This window comes from Aegilops tauschii, chromosome 5, assembly GCF_002575655.3.
Source record: "Aegilops tauschii subsp. strangulata cultivar AL8/78 chromosome 5, Aet v6.0, whole genome shotgun sequence".
Lineage (NCBI taxonomy): Eukaryota > Viridiplantae > Streptophyta > Magnoliopsida > Poales > Poaceae > Aegilops > Aegilops tauschii.
Genome location: NC_053039.3, coordinates 9,859,595 through 9,883,689, shown reverse-complemented (window position 1 = coordinate 9,883,689; position 24,095 = coordinate 9,859,595). Strand labels below are relative to the sequence as shown.

General features: G+C 39.3%; 1 protein-coding gene across 1 annotated transcript; it reads right to left on the bottom strand.

The window, feature by feature from the left end:
* Positions 1–11,236: 11,236 nt before the first annotated feature.
* Positions 11,237–16,406, bottom strand: LOC123493929 (uncharacterized). The gene is made up of 4 exons (XM_045228247.2): positions 16,329–16,406; positions 16,192–16,236; positions 15,674–16,066; positions 11,237–14,274 (listed from the first exon to the last, which is right to left on the bottom strand). The coding sequence occupies exons 1-4, from the start codon at positions 16,341–16,343 to the stop codon at positions 12,148–12,150; spliced, it is 2,580 nt and encodes an 859-aa protein (XP_045084182.1). The 5' UTR covers positions 16,344–16,406; the 3' UTR covers positions 11,237–12,147.
* Positions 16,407–24,095: the final 7,689 nt, after the last annotated feature.

Below are 24,095 nucleotides of genomic sequence, written 5' to 3'. Positions count from 1 at the left end.
CGGGCGATTTGGACTGCTCGTCGTAAGGCTATACATGAGGGTATTTCCCAATCTCCTCAAGCTACATTCTCTTTCATCAAGAGCTTCATAGGGGAGTTGGAATCTATCAAGGTACCAACCTCATCCGGTACTCAGGCAGCTCCGCGGAACAACAATCATGTGTTTGAAATTCAAAAAAATGTGCATTTCAAGTTTAAAAATACTCATGTGCACAAAAGATAATAATGTGTATGGAAAATATATTCATATATTAAAAAATAGTCGTGATTTATTCGTTTGTGAAGTTTTAAAAAAGCATGCATAACTAGATTTATGGTCATTGATACGTCTCCAATGTATGTATAATTTTTTATTGTTCCATGCTATTATATTATCCATCTTAGATATTTTATATGCATTTATATGCTATTTTATATGATTTTTGGGACTAACCTATTAACCTAGAGCCCAGTGCCAGTTTCTGTTTTCTCTTGTTTTTTATTTTTACAGAAAAGGAATACCAAACGGAGTCCAATTGACGTGTCAATTTTTGATGATTTTTCATGGACCAAAAGAAGCCCCCGGAGTAAAAGAGTTGGGCCAGAAGAGTCCCGAGCCGTCCACGAGGGTGGAGGGCGCGCCCACCCCCCTGGGATATTCATGTGATCAACTTGATGTATGTTTTGGTGATCAACTTGCGGGTTCAGTGACCTTGTGAACTTATGCATAGGGGTTGGCACACGTTTTCGTCTTGACTCTCCGGTAGAAACTTTGGGGCACTCTTTGATGTTCTTTGTGTTGGTTGAATAGATGAATCTGAGATTGTGTGATGCATATCGTATAATCATACCCACGGATACTTGAGGTGACATTGGAGTATCTAGGTGACATTAGGGTTTTGGTTGATTTGTGTCTTAAGGTGTTATTCTAGTACGAACTCTAGGATAGATTGAACGGAAAGAATAGCTTCATGTTATTTTACTACGGACTCTTGAATAGATCGATCAGAAAGAATAACTTTGAGGTGGTTTCGTACCCTACAATAATCTCTTCGTTTGTTCTCCGCTATTAGTGACTTTGGAGTGACTCTTTGTTGCATGTTGAGGGATAGTTATATGATCCAATTATATTGTTATTGTTGAGAGAACTTGCACTAGTGAAAGTATGAACCCTAGGCCTTGTTTCAACGCACTGCAATACCGTTTGTGCTCACTTTTATTACTTGTTACCTTGCCGTTTTTATAATTTCAGATTACAAAAACATTTATCTACCATCCATATTGCACTTGTATCACCATCTCTTCGCCGAACTAGTGCACCTATACAATTTACCATTGTATTGGGTGTGTTGGGGACACAAGAGACTCTTTGTTATTTGGTTGCAGGGTTGTTTGAGAGAGACCATCTTCATCCTATACCTCCCACGGATTGATAAACCTTAGGTCATCCACTTGAGGGAGATTTGCTACTGTCCTACAAACCTCTGCACTTGGAGGCCCAACAACGTCTACAAGAAGAAGGTTGCGTAGTAGACATCAAGCTCTTTTCTGGCGCCGTTGCCGGGGAGATGAGTGCTTGAAGGTATATCTTCAGATCTTGCAATCGAATCTTTTAGTTTCTTGTTTTATCAGTAGTTTAGTCTATAAAGAAAATTACAAAAAAATGGAATTGAGGGTGCCTCATATGCTTCATCTTTTTAATGTCTTCCGTGAAAATAAGGATTCCGATAATTGTGCTCAATTGCTAGAGGAAGAATGCATTAAAATGTTTGGCACTAAATCTTTGAATGATGAGCATGATTGCAATGTTGTTAGTATGAATTCTTTGAATACCCATGATGCTAATGATATGCAAAGCCACAAGCTTGGGGATGCTATGTTTGATGAAGATGATATGTTTAGTCCCCCAAGTTTTGATGAGCAAATTTATTATGTTGAAAGCATGCCTCCTATTTATGATGATTATTGTGATGACACGTATGCTATAAAGAATAAAGATAACCATGAAACTTGTCATCATGATTTTAATTTTCAATTGGATTATGCTTCACATGATAGTTATTTTGTTGAGTTTGCTCCCACTACTATTGATGAGAATAAATTTGCTTATGTGGAGAGTAGTAAAATTTCTATGCAAGTAGATCATGAAAAGAATGCTTTATGTGCTGGTTATATGGTTGAATTCATTCATGATGCTACTGATAATTATTAGGAGAGAGGATCATATGCTTCTACATATTGCAACAATATCAAGTTTCCTCTCTATGTGTTGAAAATCTTGAAGTTTTCCTTGTTTTACCTTCCTATGCTAGTTGATTCTTGTTCCCATAAGTTGTTTGCTCACAGAATCCCTATGCATAGGAAGTGGGTTACACTTAAATGTGCTTGTCATATGCTTCATGACGCTCCCATTATGTTTCAATTCTTATCTTTTATGTGAGCATCATTGAAATCATCATGCCTAGCTAAAAAGGCATTAAAGAAAAGCGCTTGTTGGGAGACAATCCAATATTTACCCCTACTGTTTTTGTGTGTCCACATGATTAAGCTACTGTAGTAATCATGTTTTATAGATTTTGTTTCAATAAAGTGCCAAGTAATACCTTTAGGATAGCCTACGGTGATAGTTAATTTGATCTTGCTGGAAAACAGAAACTTTTGCGCGCACGAAAATAATTTTCATAAATCACATGAACGTGATTTTTAGTTGATTATTTTTGCAGAAGATTAATAAACAAATTTCTTAGGACTTCCTAATTTCTCAGGATTTTTGGAGTTACAGAAGTATTCGAGAGTTACAGATTGCTACAGATTGTTCTGTTTTTGACAGATTCTGTTTTCTATGTGTTGTTTGCTTATTTTGATGAATATATGAGTAGTATCGGAGGGTATGAACCATAGACAAGTTGGAATAGAGTAGATATTACACCAATATGAATTTAGAATGAGTTCACAATGTACCTAAGTGGTGGTTTTATTTTCTTATACTAACGGAGCTTACGAGTTTTCTGTTGAGTTTTGTGATGTGAAGTTTTCAAGTTTTGGGTAAAGATTCGATGGACTATGAAGTGGCAAGACGAAAGGAGTGGCAAGAGCCTAAGATTGGGGATGCCCAAGGCACCCCAAGGTAATATTCAAGGACAACCAAGAGCCTAAGGTTGGGGTTGCCCCGGAAGGCATCCCCTCTTTCGTCTTCGTTCATCGGTAACTTTACTTGGAGCTATATTTTTATTGACCACATGATATGTGTTTTGCTTGGAGCGTCATTTTATTTTGTTAATATTTGCTTGCTGTTATTTAGAATAATGTTTTGCATCTCTAGTTTCAATAAAAATGTCAAGGATAGCTTTTACCATGCTTATTTTGCAAGTATACATTGCTGTTTCAAAACAGGAAGTTACCGCTGTTGCAAAAATTCCCTAGAAAAGTCAGAATATGATAAAATGTTGAAACTTTTTGCATATTGAGCTCTGATAAATTTTCTACAGTGTGGTAAATTTTCATAATTTTTGGAGTTAGGTAAGTATGATGAATCTTGCATTCTTTACAGACTGTACTGTTTTGGCAGATTGCTGTTATGTTTGCATATGTTTGCTTGTTTAATGATTCTATTTGAGGATATGAGTATTAAATAAGAAGAGGCATTTAGTATGCAATGTTGAATCATAATTTTTGTGATTTGCTACAGTAGAGAATGATAAGGTTTTTGCATTGGTTTATACTAACTTATCTCACGAGTTCTTGTTGAGTTTTGTGTGGATGAAGTTTTTGAGATTTAGGGAAACCAAGATATAAAAGGAATTAAGGAGACGCAAAAGTTCAAGCTTGGGGATGCCCAAGGCATCCCAAGATAATATTTCAATAAGTCTCAAGCATCTAAGCTTGGGGATGCCCCGGTAGGCATCCCACCTTTCTTCTTCAACAATTATCGGTTAGTATCGGTTGAGCCTAAATTTTTGCTTCTTCACATGATGTGTGATATCCTTGAAATGTCATTTTATTTTGTTTTGCTTTCTGTTCGAATAATATCCCAAGATCTGAAATTCTTAAATGTTAGAGAGTCTTCACATAGTTGCATGATTATTCGACTACTCATTGATCTTCACTTATATCTTTCGGAGTAGTTTGTCATTTGCTCTAGTGCTTCACTTATATCTTTTTAGAGCATGATGGTAGTTTTATTTTTGAAGAAATAGATGAACTCTCATGCTTCACTTATATTATTTTGAGAGTCTTAAACAACATGGTAATTTGCTTTGGTGAATTTAGTCCTAATATGATGGGAATCCAAGAGGGATATAATAAAGACTTTCATATAAAGTGCATTGAATACTATGAGAAGTTTGATTCCTCATGATTGTTTTGAGATATGAAGATGGTGATATTAGAGTCATGCTAGTGGAGTAGTTGTGAATTTGAGAGATACTTGTGTTAAAGTTTGTGATTCCCGTAGCATGCACGTATGGTGAACCGTTATGTGATGAAGTCGGAGCATGATTTATTTATTGATTGTCTTTCTTATGTGTGGAGGTCGGGATCGCGCGATGGTTAACTCCTATCAACCCTTCCCCTAGGAGCATGCGTGTAGTACTTTGTTTTGATGACTTGTAGATTTTTGCAATAAGTATGTGAGTTTTTTATGACTAATGTTGAGTCCATGGATTACGCACTCTCACCCTTCCACCATTGCTAGCCTCTCCAATACCGCGCACCTTTCGCCGGTATCATACACCCACCATATACCTTCCTCAAAACAGCCACCATACCTACCTATCATGGCATTTCCATAGCCATTCCGAGATATATTGCCATGCAACTTTCCACCGTTCCGTTTATTATGACACGCTCCATCATTGTCATATTGCTTTGCATGATCATGTAGATGACATCATATTTGTGGCAAAGCCACCGTTCATAAATCTTTCATACATGTCACTCTTGATTCATTTCATATCCCGGTACACCGCCGGAGGCATTCATATAGAGTCATATTTTGTTCTAAGTATTGAGTTGTAATTCTTGAGTTGTAAGTAAATAAAAGTGTGATGATCTTCATTATTAGAGCATTGTCCCATGTGAGGAAAGGATGATGGAGACTATGATTCCCCCACAAGTCGGGATGAGATTCCGGACAAAAAATAAAAAAAAGGCCATAAAAAAAGAGAAAAGGCCCAAATAAAAAAATAAAAAAATAAGAGAAAAAGAGAGAAGGGGCAATGCTACTATCCTTTTACCACACTTGTGCTTCAAAGTAGTACCATGATCTTCATGATAGAGAGTCTCCTATGTTGTCATTTTCATATACTAGTGGGAATTTTTCATTATAGAACTTGGCTTGTATATTCCAATGATGGGCTTCCTCAAATTTCCCTAGGTCTTCGTGAGCAAGCAAGTTGGATGCACACCCACTTAGTTTCCTTTTGAGCTTTCATACACTTATAGCTCTAGTGCATCCGTTGCATGGCAATCCCTACTCACTCATGTTGATATCTATTGATGGGCATCTCCATAGCCCGTTGATACGCCTAGTTGATGAGAGATTATCTTCCTCCTTTTTGTCTTCTCCACAACCACCATTCTATTCCACCTATAGTGCTATGTCCATGGCTCACGCTCATGTATTGCGTGAAGATTGAAAAAGTTTGAGAATACTAAAGTATGAAACAATTGCTTGGCTGAAACCGGGGTTGTGCATGATTTAAATATTTTGTGTGATGAAGATAGAGCATAGCCAGACTATATGATTTTGTAGGGATAGCTTTCTTTGGCCATGATATTTTGAGAAGACATGATTGCTTTGTTAGTATGCTTGAAGTATTATTGTTTTTATGTCAATATTAAACTTTTGTTTTGAATCTTATGGATCTGAATATTCTTGCCATAATAAAGAGAATTACATTGAAAATTATGTTAGGTAGCATTCCACATCAAAAATTCCGTTTTTATCATTTACCTACTCGAGGACGAGCATGAATTAAGCTTGGGGATGCTTGATACGTCTCCAATGTATGTATAATTTTTTTTATTGTTCCATGCTATTATATTATCCATCTTAGATGTTTTATATGCATTTATATGCTATTTTATATGATTTTTGGGACTAACCTATTAACCTAGAGCCTAGTGCCAGTTTTTGTTTTTTTCCTTGTTTTTGATTTTTACAGAAAAGGAATACCAAACGGAGTCCAATTGACGTGCCAATTTTTGATGATTTCTTATGGACCAAAAGAAGCCCCCGGAGTAAAAGAGTTGGGCCAGAAGAGTCCCGAGCCGTCCATGAGGGTGGAGGGTGCGCCCACCCCCCTGGGCGCGTCCCCCTATCTCGTGGATGACTCGGAGACCCCCCTGACGTGAGACCTACGCCAAAAATTCCTATAAATACAGAAACCTCCAGAAAATAACCTTGATCGGGAGTTCCGCCGCCGCAAGCCTCTGTAGCCACCAAAAACCAATCGGGACCCTGTTCCGGCACCCTGCCGGAGGGGGGAATCCCTCTCCGAAGGCCATCATCATCATCCCGACGCTCTCCATGACGAGGAAGGAGTAGTTCACCCTCGGGGCTGAGGGTATGTACCAGTAGCTATGTGTTTGATCTCTCTCTCTCTCTCTCTCGTGTTCTTGATTTGGCACGATCTTGATGTATCGCGAGCTTTGCTATTATAGTTGGATCTTATGATGTTTCTCCCCCTCTACTCTCTTGTAATGGATTGAGTTTTCCCTTTGAAGTTATCTTATCGGATTGAGTCTTTAAGGATTGGAGAACACTTGATGTATGACTTGCATGTGCTTATCTGTGGTGACAATGGGATATTCACGTAATCAACTTGATGTATGTTTTGGTGATCAACTTGCGGGTTCAGTGACCTTGTGAACTTATGCATAGGGGTTGGCACACGTTTTCGTCTTGACTCTCCGGTAGAAACTTTGGGGCACTCTTTGATGTTCTTTGTGTTGGTTGAATAGATGAATCTGAGATTGTGTGATGCATATCGTATAATCATACCCACGGATACTTGAGGTGACATTGGAGTATCTAGGTGACATTAGGGTTTTGGTTGATTTGTGTCTTAAGGTGTTATTCTAGTACGAACTCTAGGATAGATTGAACGGAAAGAATAGCTTCATGTTATTTTACTACGGACTCTTGAATAGATCGATCAGAAAGAATAACTTTGAGGTGGTTTCGTACCCTACAATAATCTCTTCGTTTGTTCTCCGCTATTAGTGACTTTGGAGTGACTCTTTGTTGCATGTTGAGGGATAGTTATATGATCCAATTATATTGTTATTGTTGAGAGAACTTGCACTAGTGAAAGTATGAACCCTAGGCCTTGTTTCAACGCACTGCAATACCGTTTGTGCTCACTTTTATTACTTGTTACCTTGCTGTTTTTATAATTTCAGATTACAAAAACCTTTATCTACCATCCATATTGCACTTGTATCACCATCTCTTCGCTGAACTAGTGCACCTATACAATTTACCATTGTATTGGGTGTGTTGGGGACACAAGAGACTCTTTGTTATTTGGTTGCAGGGTTGTTTGAGAGAGACCATCTTCATCCTACACCTCCCACGGATTGATAAACCTTAGGTCATCCACTTGAGGGAGATTTGCTACTGTCCTACAAACCTCTGCACTTGGAGGCCCAACAACGTCTACAAGAAGAAGGTTGCGTAGTAGACATCAAGCTCTTTTCTGGCTCTTTCCTTCTGTACCATTTTTTATCTCCGTGACAACTGCTTTGCAATCACATGCAATAATGATGCGGTCTAGCGATAGATCAAGAGCTAGTGCCAAAGCTTCGCGGCAGGCGAGTGCCTCCAACGTCGTTGGTTCTGCTATGTCATTGAAAACCATAGTTGAAGAACCCAAAAAAAAACCCTGAATGATCGCGACACACTGTCACAACTGCCCAGCTCCTTCCCTTCCTTGCTAGTCCAGCATCTATCTGGACCTTTGCCACTCCCCAGTCTGGTGCTCTCCACTGCATCGCACTTGACCTTGAAACATCACTTACTGCGGTGCACGTAGCTCTCACCTTCACATGGTTGATCGCAAGCCGCATCCCAGATAGCTATTTTTTTGGTTTCTGCCTGTCTTCCCGTGGTAGGTATGTGCAATATTTTTTTGATTCATTATATCTGTTTTTGTTATTTATTATTTATTTATTTTCTCCTTTCTCCTTTGTTTCTTTTTCTTCCTTGTTGCAAGTTTCTATTTTCATTTTTCATCCATTTCTTTTTTCTTATATATGTTACTTTTGTGTTCGTCACCCTTTACACACTGTTCATGTTGTATTAAATCATTCATTGTGTACTTCAAAAAAACATCACGTTTTCATAAATAATAACCATTGCGTATTTAGCTGACTTTTGTCATGTATAAGAAAATGTACAGCATGTTGCTTTCCAAAAATGCTCATTATATATTTGATAAAATGTTCTGTGTGTTTTAAAAAATTTTCATTATGTATTTCGAAAAAATATGTGTATCTAAAAAATGATCATTATTTAATTAAATATTTTGAATACATGTCATACAATTATATATAGTTAAATTTTTTGAACTTTTTGAAGACATGTTGAAAATTCAATATACATATAAACTTTCTAAAATACATGTTGAATTTTTTTATAGTACATAGTGAACTTCTTTAACAACGTCGAACATTTTTAAATACACGATTCACATTTTCTACACACACATTGAACATTCTTTAAATTATTTTATAACTAATAAAATTATTTTTATTAATGTGAAACATTTTAAGATATACTATAAATATTTATTATCTGATGAAAATAATAATAATATATGATGAACACATTTTTTATACATGGTTAACATTTTTGATTCAGATGATATATGTGGTAAGTAATTGAAGCTATTAAAAAATATACCTGTGCGTTTGAGACCGGTTCAAGGCGCCAGACTGTAGGCCGGTTCAAGGTCCAACCAGGCCCACGCGGGAAGTATCCGGCCTGTTTGATAGCCTACATACACTATTGGGCCTGCATCGCACGCTTGTTAAAGCATCTCTGGCCTGGGTCGCTGGAAACCCAGGAATCTGACGAGGTGTTTACATGGTGTCTTCTTCAACCTCTATTAAGCTCCTCTCTAATCTCCTCTCTTCCATGTCCCTCTAATCTACACAACGGTGCTTCGATTCGAGGTAAGCTCTATACGAAAAAGATGCACATCGATGCTATGGTTCCATTCAGGCGATCGGTTTGTAGTTTCGTCGACCGTACATGCTCAATCTCTTGTTCCCGTTTGGAGCTGTTTTGAACGAATTTTGTCAGATTCGTCGCACCCGATCGATTGTTTGAAATTTCCTTTGACCAACAGCCTAATCTCGCCGTTCTGCACAACATTCGTGTTGCAAGTTTCCTGTTTCGACGATCGTAGACGAGAAGATCATATATTTCTCATGGCTGTACATATGGATATGTGTAATGTGATTTAAGACACTGCTTAATTATTCCTCTAGTCGGCGTGGTTTCTCTCGGTCTCCTCTCTCGCATCTTGCTGCGGTAGCATCATCGTCGCCGTCGTTCATCTCGGCCTTCTCTCCATGATCCTACTGTAGTTCAGCCGCCATGGCGCACACTGACGGAGTTCTTCTCCTTTGTTCTCTGCCACCGATGGGGTCGATCATCTCGGCCTCCTCTCTCTCGTCCCACTAACCTGGAGTCGTTCCGGCGTCGATCATCTCGGCCTCCTCTCTCGTCCTACTGCACGGACGATACCATGGCGCGAGCACTGCATTCTCCTCCTCTGCCCACTGTCTTTGCACGAGCACCGCGACTAGTTCGTCGACGGTGTCGCTCGCCGTGCCGCCGACGGGGTCGCTCGTCCACGACTCCATGCTCGTCATGTCGGCCACCGCGCCACGGCCACTATCCACCGCAGTCGCCATGGTCCGGCGCACACTGCATTTCTTCTCCCACTTCCTCTGCTATCTCTTAACCCTGTGTGCTAAGTGCAAGTGCTAGCTCTTAATCATACCCCATGCGGGCAACCAAATAGCGTGTAGTTGCATGCACCGAGACAATGCAGGCAACCAAACAACGTGCCAAAGTTGATCCCCTAATGCAGGAAGTCCATATGCAGGCAACCAAACAACTCGCAGATGTCGCATATGAGGCTGTTTTTCCATAGCCAGGCTGGGTTGAGATGTCTATGCAATGCAACTACTATTCACTACGGCAACCAAACACGCCCTAGATGCTCTTAGATCTCCAACTCAGACCTAGGACTGAAATAAATACTCGAAAATCATGAGCTAAACCAGTAGTTCGTGACTCGGCTCGGTTCGACTTGAACTCGTTGACTAATGAGGCGAGCTGAGTTTCAATCTTAGCTCGTTAACAAAATGAGTTAAAAAAGCCGAGATAACAAGCTACTCATTTAACTCATTAAGCTCTGTTATTAGAATGGGCATGATGTAAATACCAACATTTTTGTCGACTATTATCATTTTTAGAGTGCACTGAGTGGCCCTCTAGTTTAAATTATTGACTGTTGTGATTTGTGAAGAATAATATGTGGCTACTGATATGCTTTTGTTGATCAATTGCATACATAACATGCATACCTTTTTTTGACAAATCATAATACATATACCTTTTTGTTCATGTTTATAATATAACAACTTTAACGAGTTAAACGAGCTAGCTCGCGAGTTACACAAGTGAAACCGAGTTTGCATCTTAGCTTGTTATGTTAACGAGTCGAGTCGGGCTAAATTGTTATCTTAACGAGCTCTAATGAGTTGAGCCGAGCTGGCTTGACTCGGCTTGGATTCTAGGCCCAAAACAGTCCTTAAAACAAACACATTGTTTGTTCGTGGATAGGTTCATACCAGTCCACGAACACGGATACGGGAGCCGGTCATTCAACCATATCCCCAACACATCCGCACAGGTCCACCCAATTTCATTTCAAACACATAGCAATAGGAGCAAATTAAGCTGGAAAATGCTTTGCTAGGGTTTTACCCCCCGGAGATCGGGAGCAAGTTTTTTTTTAAATACTTGAGAATGTTTTCAAACTTGCACATATTTTTATTTTTTGCATTTTTCTGAACACGAATTTTTTGAAATTCTAATTATTATTTTTAAAATTGGGAGCATTTTTCTCAAAATACAAATTTTTTTAAAAAAATTCCATAACATTTTTTGAATTTGTTAACAAAATTTGAAAACAGAGACATTTTTTGAAAATTTGAAACTATTGATCAATATTTAGAAATATAAAAATTCTTCAAATTTGTGAACATTTTTTGAAAGTTCAAACAAATATTTGAAACACCAAGATTTTTTGAAATTGTGAAGATTTTGAAAAAGGGAAGTTCTTGAAAAAGAAAATAACAAACCATAAAAGAAAAAAACCCTAGAAAACAGGTTAAAGAACAGCAAAACAAAGAAAAAACGCAGTAAAAACCGAAACGAATCCTTCCGAATGGTTCCCAAAGCCGGACAGCTAAAATGGGATAGCTGAAGCCATGTTCACTCAGTCCCTTTCCTATGCAAAAATCCCCAGGAGTTTGACGCATAGAGCGTTAAATAGGTCAAGCGAGGTTTTTTTTAGGATCAATATCCCTAGCGAGGTGTAGCAGCGCCCCCATAACCGGGCCTCGTTGTGTCCAGAAGAGTTATCCTATGCACTGAACTGGGCTGAGGTAGGACCAAATAATTTTGAAGTCCATGTAAAAATGTTCATTTCCTTTTTTTTTGTCCTCTTGAGAGAATGTATGTTAGTTTAGCTTGTCTAAAAAAATGTATGTTGGTTTAGCAACGGTATCATGTAGCCTTTATCCAGTTCTAAAAAAAATTTGAAGCCTTTATCTAAGCTGGTCGCGTTGCTAAACAATCTCTCATTCTAAAAAAACCATATCTAGCTAGAGCACTGCATTGATCATTTTATTTATTTCCTTCTTTTTTATTCCCAAGCGTCCATGAAGCAAACTGATCATACATTTTTCACGAGAACAACTTTTGCATTAAAGTAGGGTGGAAACTGTACCCAAAAAGAGAGTGGTCTGGCCACCAACAACACTCACACACTCACACACAACACCAATAATAAAACATCACAGCAGTTGACCAGGTAAACACTTACAATTATCCATTGCCTTGACGACCTTTATTCTCGGGATATCATCAGAGGCGAAGAGTTACTTCATTGTCACCGTGAGCTTCAACGATCAGGGATTTCACCTCCCTTTCCTTCCTCGCAGCACTTGTAAGCAAAGTGTCCAAAATCTTGGCAATGGAAGCGCTTACCCGGTATGTGTCACCGCCATAGCCTCCCCCACTCCTGCCGAGGAGGACCTTGGCAACTGAAGCATATACCTTGGATGCATCATGGTTGAGCTGATCAACCACTTCCCTCGCTTTCCACTCAGCATGCGTCAACAACTCATTCTCCTTCTCGACGTCACGGAGGAGGATCTTGGCAACCGAAGCATATACCTTGGATGCATCACGGCTGAGATGGTCGGCCTCTTCCCTTGCTATCCACTCAGCGCGTGTCAACAACTCATTCTCCTTCTCGGTAGCACCAAGTCGTCCTAGGCGCTCCTCATGCACCTTGAGCCGCCCAATAACCTCTTGGAGTGTCATGGTGTTGAGGTCGCCAAACTGCTCAATGGTTGAAGCAATCTGGAGGTACTTGTTGGGGACGGCGCGGAGGAACTTCTTGACGGTGTAGGGCTCCTCGATGTGCTCACCGAGTGCGTGGATCTTGTTGACGACCGTCGTCAGCCGGACGGCGAAGTCGTCCACGGACTCCGTCTCCTTCATGCGCAACCCCTCAAACTCCAGCTTGAGGGTTTGCAGCTTGGCATCCCTGAGGCGCTGGTCTCCGATGTGCATGGTCTTGAGCGCCTCCCACGCCGACTTGGCTGTCTTCTTTTGGGATAGGAGGAACAACGTGCCCTCCGGGATAGCTTGGTAAATGGAGGCCAATGCCATTTGGTTCTTCCTCGCAGAAACTTTGGGATGATCTTTGGCTACCACCGCGTCCCAAACTCCTTGAGCACGCATGTATGCCTCCATCTTGATGGCCCATGCAGCATAGTTGTTGTCTGCGAGCATGGGATACTGCAGCGGGCCTAAGTTCATCGCCGGCTTGGAGCTTCCCTCGACTGCAGAGTAGAGCATCGCCAGAAAGAGCGAGGCCACTGCAAGTGCCACAGCAACACTCGGTAGCAAGTAAGAGCATGGGTTGCTCTTTGCCCTTGCGATGACCTTTCCCCATCTAGTAGTAGGAGAAGGAGAAGGAGGAGGATTAGCAGCGGCAGCGGCTGCAGAGGCATCGGCAGCCTTGCTGGCGTCCTGGACATCTTTTTGGCCCGGGGTCAGGAAATGAGCATTAAAGAGATCGTCCATGGTGGTTGCACGCTGCCAATTGTTCGAAGATAGCCATGACAACATGTAAGGCAGCCCTGATTTCTTGTACTGTTCGGTGTTGCGGATGTCCGCCGGCACCATCTTCTGATAATCCTCCTTGAAGGCTGGCACATTTTGGAAAGTGTCCAATAATGTTTTCATTCTGCTAGCAAGACTAGCAAGATAGGCTTGTTGCTGTTGAGGAGAAAGTGAACCATTGGCCTTCAGCTGATTGATCCGTGCGAGCTCTTCTGCCTCATAAGCCGAGCGGATTTCATTCAGCCGTTTCACCCGTGCGAGCTCTTCTGCCACATCATGGTCCTCGGATAGTTTGCTGGAGTATTTATCAAGTGGTCGCATGACAGACACATCAATGTCGGCCAGCTGCTTGCTCACGGCACTGAGGCCATGGTACTGGCCACCGATGGTCAGGACCTTCTGCTTGCCCTCCTTCGTGGCTGGCAGCACCAGGTAGACGATGAAGTTCTTCTTATCGCCGGCGTACATGTTGTTGATGTGCACGGTGCCGGACCGCCTGTCAGCGCCAGTTTTGTTGGGGTAGCCTCCAGACGCGATGGACGATATGAGGACACCGTCAGGAGTCCCGAGGGTGATCTCGACGGACGTGGCGGCGACGGACGTGATGCCAGCAATGAATAGCTGGAAGGCGTAGTTAATCTTCTTGGGGTCCTTGTTGACGAAGGAGTACGTGCCGGAGGTCTGGTCGGCGATGTACTTCAAGGCATGAGGGTCGTGGTCGTCGCCCAAGCCAAAGGTGTGTGCTGGGAAATCGGGGCTAATAGTTTCCTTGAAGATACCATCGTCCAAACCATCCGACAGGAACACGATGCAACCTACACGGCTGCTCATCTCCTGAGTTTGGCGCCCCCGCAAAATCTAGCATAACAACAAGAAAAAATTATGGACGGAAGAATTTGTTCGGAAAAAAAATCATGGCTATATATATGTACAGAAATGCTAAATCCGACATTAGATTTTTGAGCATGGCAAATCGAACGGGTTTTAGGCAAATTATGTTGTCGTGAGGATGGCAATTTCCTATAACAAGTATGACAATTCCTGGCAAAAAACTGAACATGGCAAGATTGCCATGCTTGCTAAAGAAAATTGTCATCCTCGTGACAATATAATTTGCCACCTCGGACATTTGATTTTTCTTTTGAAAACCACCTCATAAATTAATTAAGTAAAAGTGTTATTACAATTGTTCATTACATAATTCACCTCCGACGTTCGATTTGCCATGCTTATAAAACCGACGTTCTATTCATAGCGAAATCCTATATGTATGTAGCACTGATCGATCATTGATAGAACAAATAGGAGAAAAATTTAAGACACACCGCTTAAATCTAATCTTAGCAGGCACTTGATTAAGAGTAAATTGGGGTATGTACAGTAAGAATAACAAGATGAAAAACAAGTAGGTTTCGTAGGTTTAGTGCCCTCTTTTCAATAAGTCTTCCATATGTGCTACTCCATCCGTCTGAAAAAATTTGTCCCTCAAATTGATGTATCTAACACCAAGCTAGTGCTAGATACATCCATTTAAGAAATAAGATTGAGACAAGTTTTTTCGGACGGAGGGAGTATATGTCTAAACACATGCATGGAGATGTGTAAAGCAAGTGAGTTCATTGAGGCTATTATATTTAAACATCGATTTAATGACATTAGATATAGTAGTACTGCATTGGGGTTGCCCTTATGTCCCACATGCATGGGGATGTCTAAAGTTCTTCATTTAATGAGTATATTTTGTATTTGATACACGTACCACAGAAATGTTCAAATATAATTGTTTAATTAATATATTTACTTAATATGCCTATGTGTTATCTTGAAAAGTGTATGAGATACAAAAGACGAGAAATATAGTTTTAAAGAATGTTCAATGTATAAGTACTTAAAACCTCCATACATGAAATCTTGTACATGTATTATTATCATCACATTTTGGGGTCTAAAATAGTACCCAAGTCTTTCGGAACATAAATTTCCCTAGTGTTTCATAGTTAACAACCATGGTTCTACAAGCAACTTACCTAACTATGACCGCTGAAATATTAAAATGGTCTTGATTAATTTGCAAGATCATGTAAGTTGCTTAAAAAATCATTGTGTGTGTGATCGTCTGGCCGGGTATGAATTCTTTGTAGCTGAATCTTCTCGAGTCCATAAAATGAGTAAAATTTCCGTTGTAAAAAAGTTCAATGTATATGCTGCTAGCCCACCACACCAATATCTATCCAGATTCACCAAGTCAAGGGATTACCTGAGCTCCCTCGTGCAGAGCCGGGCCCATGTTGGTGCCACCTTTGGTGAAGAGCTCATTGATCTTTTCCCGAGCGGCTCTCCGCCCTTGCTCAGACATGTATGTGAGCTCCATGAGGCGGTACACATTGGACTCAAAGGATACGATGGAGAGCCGGTCGTCGTTGCCGAGCTTGTCAATGACGTTTGTCATGGCCTGCTTCATCTGCTCCAGCTTGTCCCCAAACATGCTCCCGCTGATGTCGAGTACAGCCACGATGTCGATACCAACGTGCCGCTGCGGCTTGGAGCCTCCCCCCTCGTCTAGTGCCGTGACCCGCACCATCACCGGGAACATGTTATGCGTCTTCTCACATGGATACCCGCTGTTTGCCGTGAACGCTTGCACCTTCACCTGAACATGCATATGCAAGGATGCAGCTAACCAAGTTAATTTAGGTACGACGGACAATACGCGTAATAGGCTGGCTCATGGAAATTAAGCATGGAAAGAGGTGAGCTTTGGCTTAATCTCGTTACCAAAGTGGTATCGCTCGTGATCCAGGAGCGCCAACTCGCAGCCGCCTGCCAGACGAAAATCAAAAGCTTGATTTTTAGCAACATGCTAAGAAAAACAAGAACAACAAGAACAACAAGAAGAAAACTGATCGAGTCACCTTCCCAAGGGCCATCTTCTTAGCTAGCTAGTTGATCTTGTTAGGGATCGAGTATTGCTTCTGTGCTTGCAAATTGCAGTGTGCTCTGAGCTTGAAGTATTGCATGGTTTATATAGAGGCGACAAGCAACTAGCTACTTGGTACCAAACGTCCTCACCAATATACTATAGCAACAAGAAATGAGGTGTTGTAGTATAATTTTGAAGACTTGAAAGACTTGATACTTGTTGTAAGACTCTTGGGTTGTTGCTTTGTACTGGCAAGGCCTTTCATAAAGATAAATAAGCTCAATGTCGAAATGTTGCGCTATACTTTCATTGGACGCTTTGATCTTCTCGTCTCCCTCCAGCTACACAACTGAAAGAGCCTCTCATCTTGCAAAGGAGTTCCTATTGATGAAGGCGTTGATCCCATAGATTGTATTCCCTAGTCCCGACTTTCTGGTTTATATGTCTCACCTGTATTATTAGATCGTCAATTTAACCAATAAAATACAAGTATATTTCATACAAAGTATACTATCGAAACTTCTTGCAAATACAATTTTTTTAGGGATCTTGCAAACACAAAGTTAATGATATATCCTATGTATATCTAAGTGATCTCATTTGCAAGCCACCCACACCATCACACACATGCAAGCCCTCCACCTCATTTTTATTTATCAGCAACGAATAATTGATATGTAATTATTTTGTGGCACACAACTCGTATTTCATTGCTCAAACTTTTGACCTAGTAATAAACAAAACTAATAAATCAAACGAGAGGGAGCATTGAAATGGTTGTATCTAAACATCCGATCAGCCAAAGCATCCTTACAAAGCCTTGGAAACAATCCTTATCCATGGACTTTTTCCAAAAGAACCCTAGGAAATAAGGAGCTAAACAAAAGGAGATTTCTGGAGGAAGATAAGTTTACAGATAATCCTTCGATATATATGTGTGTATTCGTAATAAATAATTGCAATCATCTGACGTGTATGCAGTTGACCATGCCGACGGATGCATGTGAGGTGTGCAAACAGCATGATGCATACAGCCAACCAAACTTGTATATACTGCAAATTATCTGGCAATTTTTATTTGAGTGGGAATGCGAATTAAGAGACTTGTAAAACCGAGAGAGAGAGAGAGAGAGAGAGAGAGAGAGAGAGAGAGAGAGAGAGTACCATACAGGTGGCGTCTAAATAAATTTAAATAACATTGAAATACAGATGTATATTGGTACAAACAAACAACACAGTTAATAAATCTGTACAGACACCTTATATTATGCATGGGTCAAGATGAAAAACTTGCACGTTTTCAAGAAGATGGAGGGAGTACGCAGTGCTTTGCACACCAGGTGCATATAGCTTTGCACACCAAGAAGTATCATCTCTAGGTTACTAACTACTAAGTAGCACACAAAAAGTTAAGTTTTATGTTCCGTTTTTTCGCAGGGAAAGTTAGGTTAGTAGGATTACTCTGACATATAATTATCTGTCATTGTAATCAAGACATTCGTTATGCCATATAGGAGAAAGATGCGCATCATATCACTTGAGAACGAGACCACATTATTACATGGGCCATGGTGTGGATTCTTTTTCAGAAATAAGAGAGAACATAGCTTACCCAAATAATCTCAACCTGCTTCTGTATAGCCCACCAAGTTTTGCATTCTTAATTCAAAAAACATCATTATGTTATATGCATTAAATCTAATATACAGTTAGTACTCTATCCACTCTTCACTAAACTGTAGGGTGCAAATACCTGTATAGGCTGCAATCAAGTGATGCTTGGTCATATCGAGTTGTCACATTTTCAGCTCTTTATTTTTTGGGTGGGAGGTAAGGGAAGGGGAACCTTCCTACCACCATCAATGTATATTGCCTTGCTGACTAGACCAGACCAATTTGTTTTCTCGACCTGGATTGGTTTAAGGTCCCTTTATTAAATCCCCATGATCCAGCGTTAGATCGCAGTATAATCCTTGGATATGCACATCTCTAATAATAATGGCATTCCTGATACATGAATGGGAGATGGACAAATTTTGTCATGCTATACATCCTAAAAGTCGCAATTCAATGATGCATTCCAGTCGGCAGGGTAGAGGAACTAAAAATATGTATTTCATCGTCCCAATTATAAGGCTTCCTCGAATTCTGAGTCAACGTTTGGAGGTGGCTGCTCTAGCCTTCAAACTACCCACAGTGGAAGTAACATAGGTGGTAACATCACACATATATAATCAAAATAGATGATGTGAAAAATAATTAATGAAGAAAGAGAGGCATGTGGTAACATAGCTAGTTACTCATAGTATGAGTAAGATTAGCCACAATGGGGAGTAACTTAGACTAGTAACATGCATATGTTACTACTCTATATTACTACCTCTATAGTGGGAAGTAACATATGTGTGGTGTCATGCAACGCTTCATTTATTAGGTTGTAGACTCTTCTTGTCTTGGTATGTGTGATGTTTCTCATACTATGAGTAAGAGTAGTCACAGTAGAGAGTAATTTACAGTAGTAACATATAGGCAATCCTAGACTATGTTACTACCTCCATAGTGGGTAGTAACATATGTGTAGTATAATGAAAAGCTTCATTTATTAGCTTATCGACTCATTTTGTGTTGGTATGTGTGATGGTACTCATAGAATGAGTAACTAGCTAAGTTACTCAATTTACATCTCTCCTCATTAACTCATTGCCACATAAGCAAATTTACTGAGTTGGACCCGATGTTACTCTTGAAATTACTCCCACTATGGCCAGTCTAACTAGCTATGTTATCACATGCCTATTTTTCTTCATTAATTACTTGTCACATCATCTATTTTGCCTAGATATGTGTGATGTTACCACATATGTTACTCCCACTATGGGTAGTCATAGCATGAGTAACATCACACATACGAAGACAAGATGAGTCTACAACCTAATAAATGAAGTGTTGCATGACATCATACATATGTTAGTCTCGACTATAGATGTCGTAACATAGACTGGTAACATATAGACTGGTAACATATGAATGTTACTAGTCTAAGTTACTCCCAATCATGACTAGTCTGATTGGTCATTACAGAAAATTTAGATAGCATGTTATCTAAATTAAGAGAAGTCATCATCAATTTCATATATAATCAAGGAGGTGTACATAGAAATAGTCATGATCGAACCTTTGTACTTTTCTGGATTATATACTACTACTCGGTAGACAGCCATGGTTCATTAGCAAGGACTTGTGCACCTTAGTAATTACAACGACCCCATGCTGCCGTCTGACTTTCTTAATTAAGGTGACAATCATTGATAAATAAAAGAGGAGGTTTGCGTATGTGAATTGATATTTCCTTATATATGATGACTTGTTAGGAATGAGTAACTTGCACAAATTGAGGCCCTAAACAAGGGAACTATCTAGTAAACTTTTCATCACACCACACATTGCATATTACTACCTCTAGTAGAATGGCTCAACTACACTGCGAAAGGCCTTAACACTTACCAAGACTAGACTGTTGGGGGCAGGCCAAAGATAACATTTTTATACAGAACGTGGTGATTAAATCAGGGCAACCCATTACAACTAGAAGCTATCAAGCCAATCATGCATTTAAGAAGGAGAGAGAATGGGTACTGAAGTTGATATGTTTAATTTGTATTAGAGCACTCCCAATGCATTATACTTTAAGCTATATCATATGCATTGAATATCTCCCCACAAAAAAAAGAATATCTATTTAGATAAAACTCCTCAAATGCATTGTATCTTATTATTGTATCAAAAAGAGCTCTTGAGACGAGCATGAGTTGTTTTGATTTTGGTGCTAATACCTATGGTAACTCTCTCTTTCCCCATTAAACAGGATGCCACATCGAATTTTTTCTTGGGTGTCATGATTAATATATAGTCCAAGGTGTAGTATTGAAACTTCCCTTATAGGGGTGATTAATTTCTACTAAACATAAACAAAGAAGCTTTGCTTTTCTGGAAAACAAAGAAATCATCAAGCTAGTAGACATAAAAAACAACTAAGATGATTTTTAGCTCAATGCAAAAATATAAACTTTTTCCTTGGGCGGGGGGGGGGGGGGGGGGGGGGGGAGAAAAAGTAATTAAGTTGGCAGCATATGTATCAGACATGGTCGCTCCACATGGGCGGCACAGGCGGAAACAAAACTCCGCCGCCAGCGTTCCCTTCTCCATGTCTCCCCCTCGCTGTCGCTAGCTTACGCCGCCCGGCAAAGCCTGCCAGTGGCCGGTGGCCGGCGGGATCTTCCTCTCGCGTGGCCATGATGGTGGGCATGCGATGTACATGGCAGTCGCTATTACCACATGCCTCTCTTTCTTCATTAATTACTTGCAAGTTGCCACATCATCTATTTTTCCTAGATATGTGTGATGTTATCACCTATGTTACTCCCACCATGGGTAGTCTAATATAGTCTAGATAACTATGAAGGTTCAGTATAGACAATCACAATTTTTGTACACTTCATTGACTACACATATTAAATGACGTGATGAAATTTCATAAGTACTAGTCTACTTGCTCGCAAAATTCTTTGTTTATGGCCACATGAAAATTAATAACCCTTGGTAAGAAAAAAGAACAAATTACACATGCAACCTCCCCACCAATTAATGAAATAATATGGAAGCTATGAAATAACTAAGACAAGCCAACCGAATATATATAATAAAATTCTTAGTTTTCTATAACCATTAGCTATTAGGTTCTTGTACGAGTAAGCCGGGATATATTAGGTTTGTGAAGTTTAAATCATAGGAAATAACTCATAATTTTAAGTGACTGTTCTAGCTCATGTGATTGAACTCTTCCGTCATAAAAAAAGGTATTCCTTAACTTGCTTCTCTTGAAAGTAAACTGTTCATACGTCGACATGGATAATGCACATCTATGAAGTTATGACAGTCTATAGGACGAACCAGATATATATAATGTGTACATTGTGTTTTGACTTTTGCTTTGGATTAGCTTAAGATTACGTATGGTGCTACGTGCATGTGAGACATCAAGCTGGAATTCATATAACTGAAGAATTAAAGACCAGCCGTCCAGTCAGTCCTATTTGGAGTCTTAGTTATTCCTACCTCGAGTACAACCTATTCATACTCTCAGACAAAAAAAACCTTAATCTTACCTGCGACTACGATTCAGATTTCTGATTGTTGTTTTATTAGTACAGTACAGTTGTCTCTGATTGAAAATGTGTGACTCGAGGAAAAATAACAAGAAATACTGAAGTGATTTTATTTACGTTACAAAACTTTCACTTGAGCTTCTTTGTATGTAGGGACACACACGTGTTTCAGTCGCACGGAGTTAGTACATGATCAGCGACCTTCCTCACTATCAAATGTCACTTAAATTCAAAATCTTACAGCTTGAAAAAATGAATGCAATATTTATGTACACGTTTTTGCAACATCATTAGAGTATTGTTTGTGCACATTATGAAAATCAATGCAAAAACATCGCATCATTTTAAATACATCCCACAACAAAGGAATGGTGAAGATGCACAATAGAACCCGGTCACGTTTGATGAGTTTTTCTCTATAATCTAGCTAGCTAGAACCATGTCACATACATATGCCGCCAACTTAATTTTTCTCTCCCCCAAGGAAAATGTTTATATTTCTCTAGAACAAAGTAGGTTAAATCGCTAGACATTGAGCTCAAATCATCTCAACTGGTATTTTTTCATATGTCTAGTAGCTAGATGATTTATTTGTTTTCCAGAATGAAACAAACTTTTTTGTTTATGATTAGTAGAAATTAATCACCCCTATAACGGAAGTTCCAATACTACACCTTGGACTATATCTTAATCATGACACCTAAGCAAAAATATATGTTGTGACATCCTGTTTAATGGGGGAAAGAGAGAGTTATCTTAGGGCTTAGCACCAAAATCGAAACGACTCATACTTGTGTCACATAACATATCAAACGAGAGTTGTTTTAGATAATAAAATACAATGCATTTGAGGATTTTTATCCAAATACATATTTAAAGCATATGATATAGCTTAAAGTATAATGCATTTGGAGTGTTCTAAGGCTGGTCGTTGTGGGGAGTACCATACACTAGTATCATGCATACGCTTTTGTAGTGCATAGTATCATAAATTAGTATCATAGATGGTCTCATTTTTATTGTCATGCATGACACATAGTAGTATAGAATTTATTATGATATGGTATCGTAATATGATACTCAACCCTCTCTTTCTTAATTTAATTCCAGGCGACCTCAACAAAATTGCCTAGTTGTCATGCATGATATACTACCTATGATATTTCCATTACCGGTAGCCTAATACAAAGATAACAACTTCAATACCTGATTTCTCCTCTCCTTAATTTAATGCATGATTGGCTTGATAGATTCTAGTTGTAATGGGCTGCGTTGACTTTGCTATTTAAACATCTCAATCATCATGTTCTGTATAAAAATGTTATTTGGCCTCACCTCAACAATCTAGTCTTATGAAGTGTTAAGGCCTTTGCCGGTCTAGTTAAGCCATGCTATTAGAGGTAGTAATATAAAATTTAATTTGATGTGTTGAAAATTTTACTAGACAGTTCCCGTGTTTAGGACTTCAAATTTGTGCAAGTTACTAAATCCTAGCAAATCATCATATAAAATTAAATATCAATACACGTACGCAAACCTCCTCTTTTATTGATACATGATTGTCCCCCTAATTAAGAATGTTAGACGGTAGCATGGGGTTGTTGTAATTAATGAGGTGCACAAGCCCATGCTAATTAACCTATGGTTGTCTTCTGAGTAGTAGTCTAATAATATAGAAAAACACAAAGGTTCGGTCATGGCTATTTCTATGTACACCTCCTTGATTATATAATAAGTTGGTGGTGACTTTTTATAATGTAGACAACACAATATTTAAATTGTTTGTTTAGAGCCAATACTATAGTCTAGACAACTATGAAGGTTCGGCCTAGACCATCGCAATTTTCTCTACACTTCATTGACCATCTATAAATGATGTGGCGAAACTTCGAAAATACTAGTCTACTAGCTCGCCAAATTCTTTGTTTAGGGCCACATGACAATCAATAACGATTGGTAAGAAAAAGAGAAAGTTCCACATGCAGCCTCCCCACCATTTAATGAAATTATATGAAAGGTATGCAAATAACTAAGAGAAGACTATATATATATATATAAATTTAATTCTTGATTTTGTACAACCATTAGTTGTTCGGTTCTTGTACAAGTAAGCCGAGATATGTTATGTTCGTGAAGTTTAAATAGTAGAAAATAGCTCATAATTTGAAGTGACTGTTCTAGTTCATGTGATTGAAGTCTTCGATTATATAAAAGGTATTGCTTAACTTGCTGCTCCAGAAAATAAAAGAGTTCATACGTCGACATGGAAGATGCACTTCCATGAATATGTGACATTCGATATGACAAACCAACTATGTATAATGTGTACATTATCTTTTGTCTTCTGTTTTATTTGGATCAGCTTAAGGTTACGTATCACGCTACGTGCATGTGAGACAATGAGTTGAAATTTCTATAACTAAAGAAGTAAAGACCGACCGTTCGGTCAGTCCTATTTGGAGTCTTAGTTATTCTTATCTTGAGTCCAACCTATCCATAATCTCAGACAAAAATAACTTACTCTTACTCGAGACTACGATTCAAATTTTTGATTGCTCTTTCCGTAGTAAAGTACAGTCATCTCCGATGCAAAA

What these genes read in the sequence shown, in the direction of transcription:
- LOC123493929 (XM_045228247.2), bottom strand. An exon ending in TCACGAGCGATACCACTTTG is followed by an intron (nt 16,067 to 16,191) that starts GTAACGAGATTA and finishes ATGCATGTTCAG; the next exon opens with GTGAAGGTGCAAGCGTTCAC. An exon ending in CTCTGCACGAGGGAGCTCAG is followed by an intron (nt 14,275 to 15,673) that starts GTAATCCCTTGA and finishes TTGTTATGCTAG; the next exon opens with ATTTTGCGGGGGCGCCAAAC.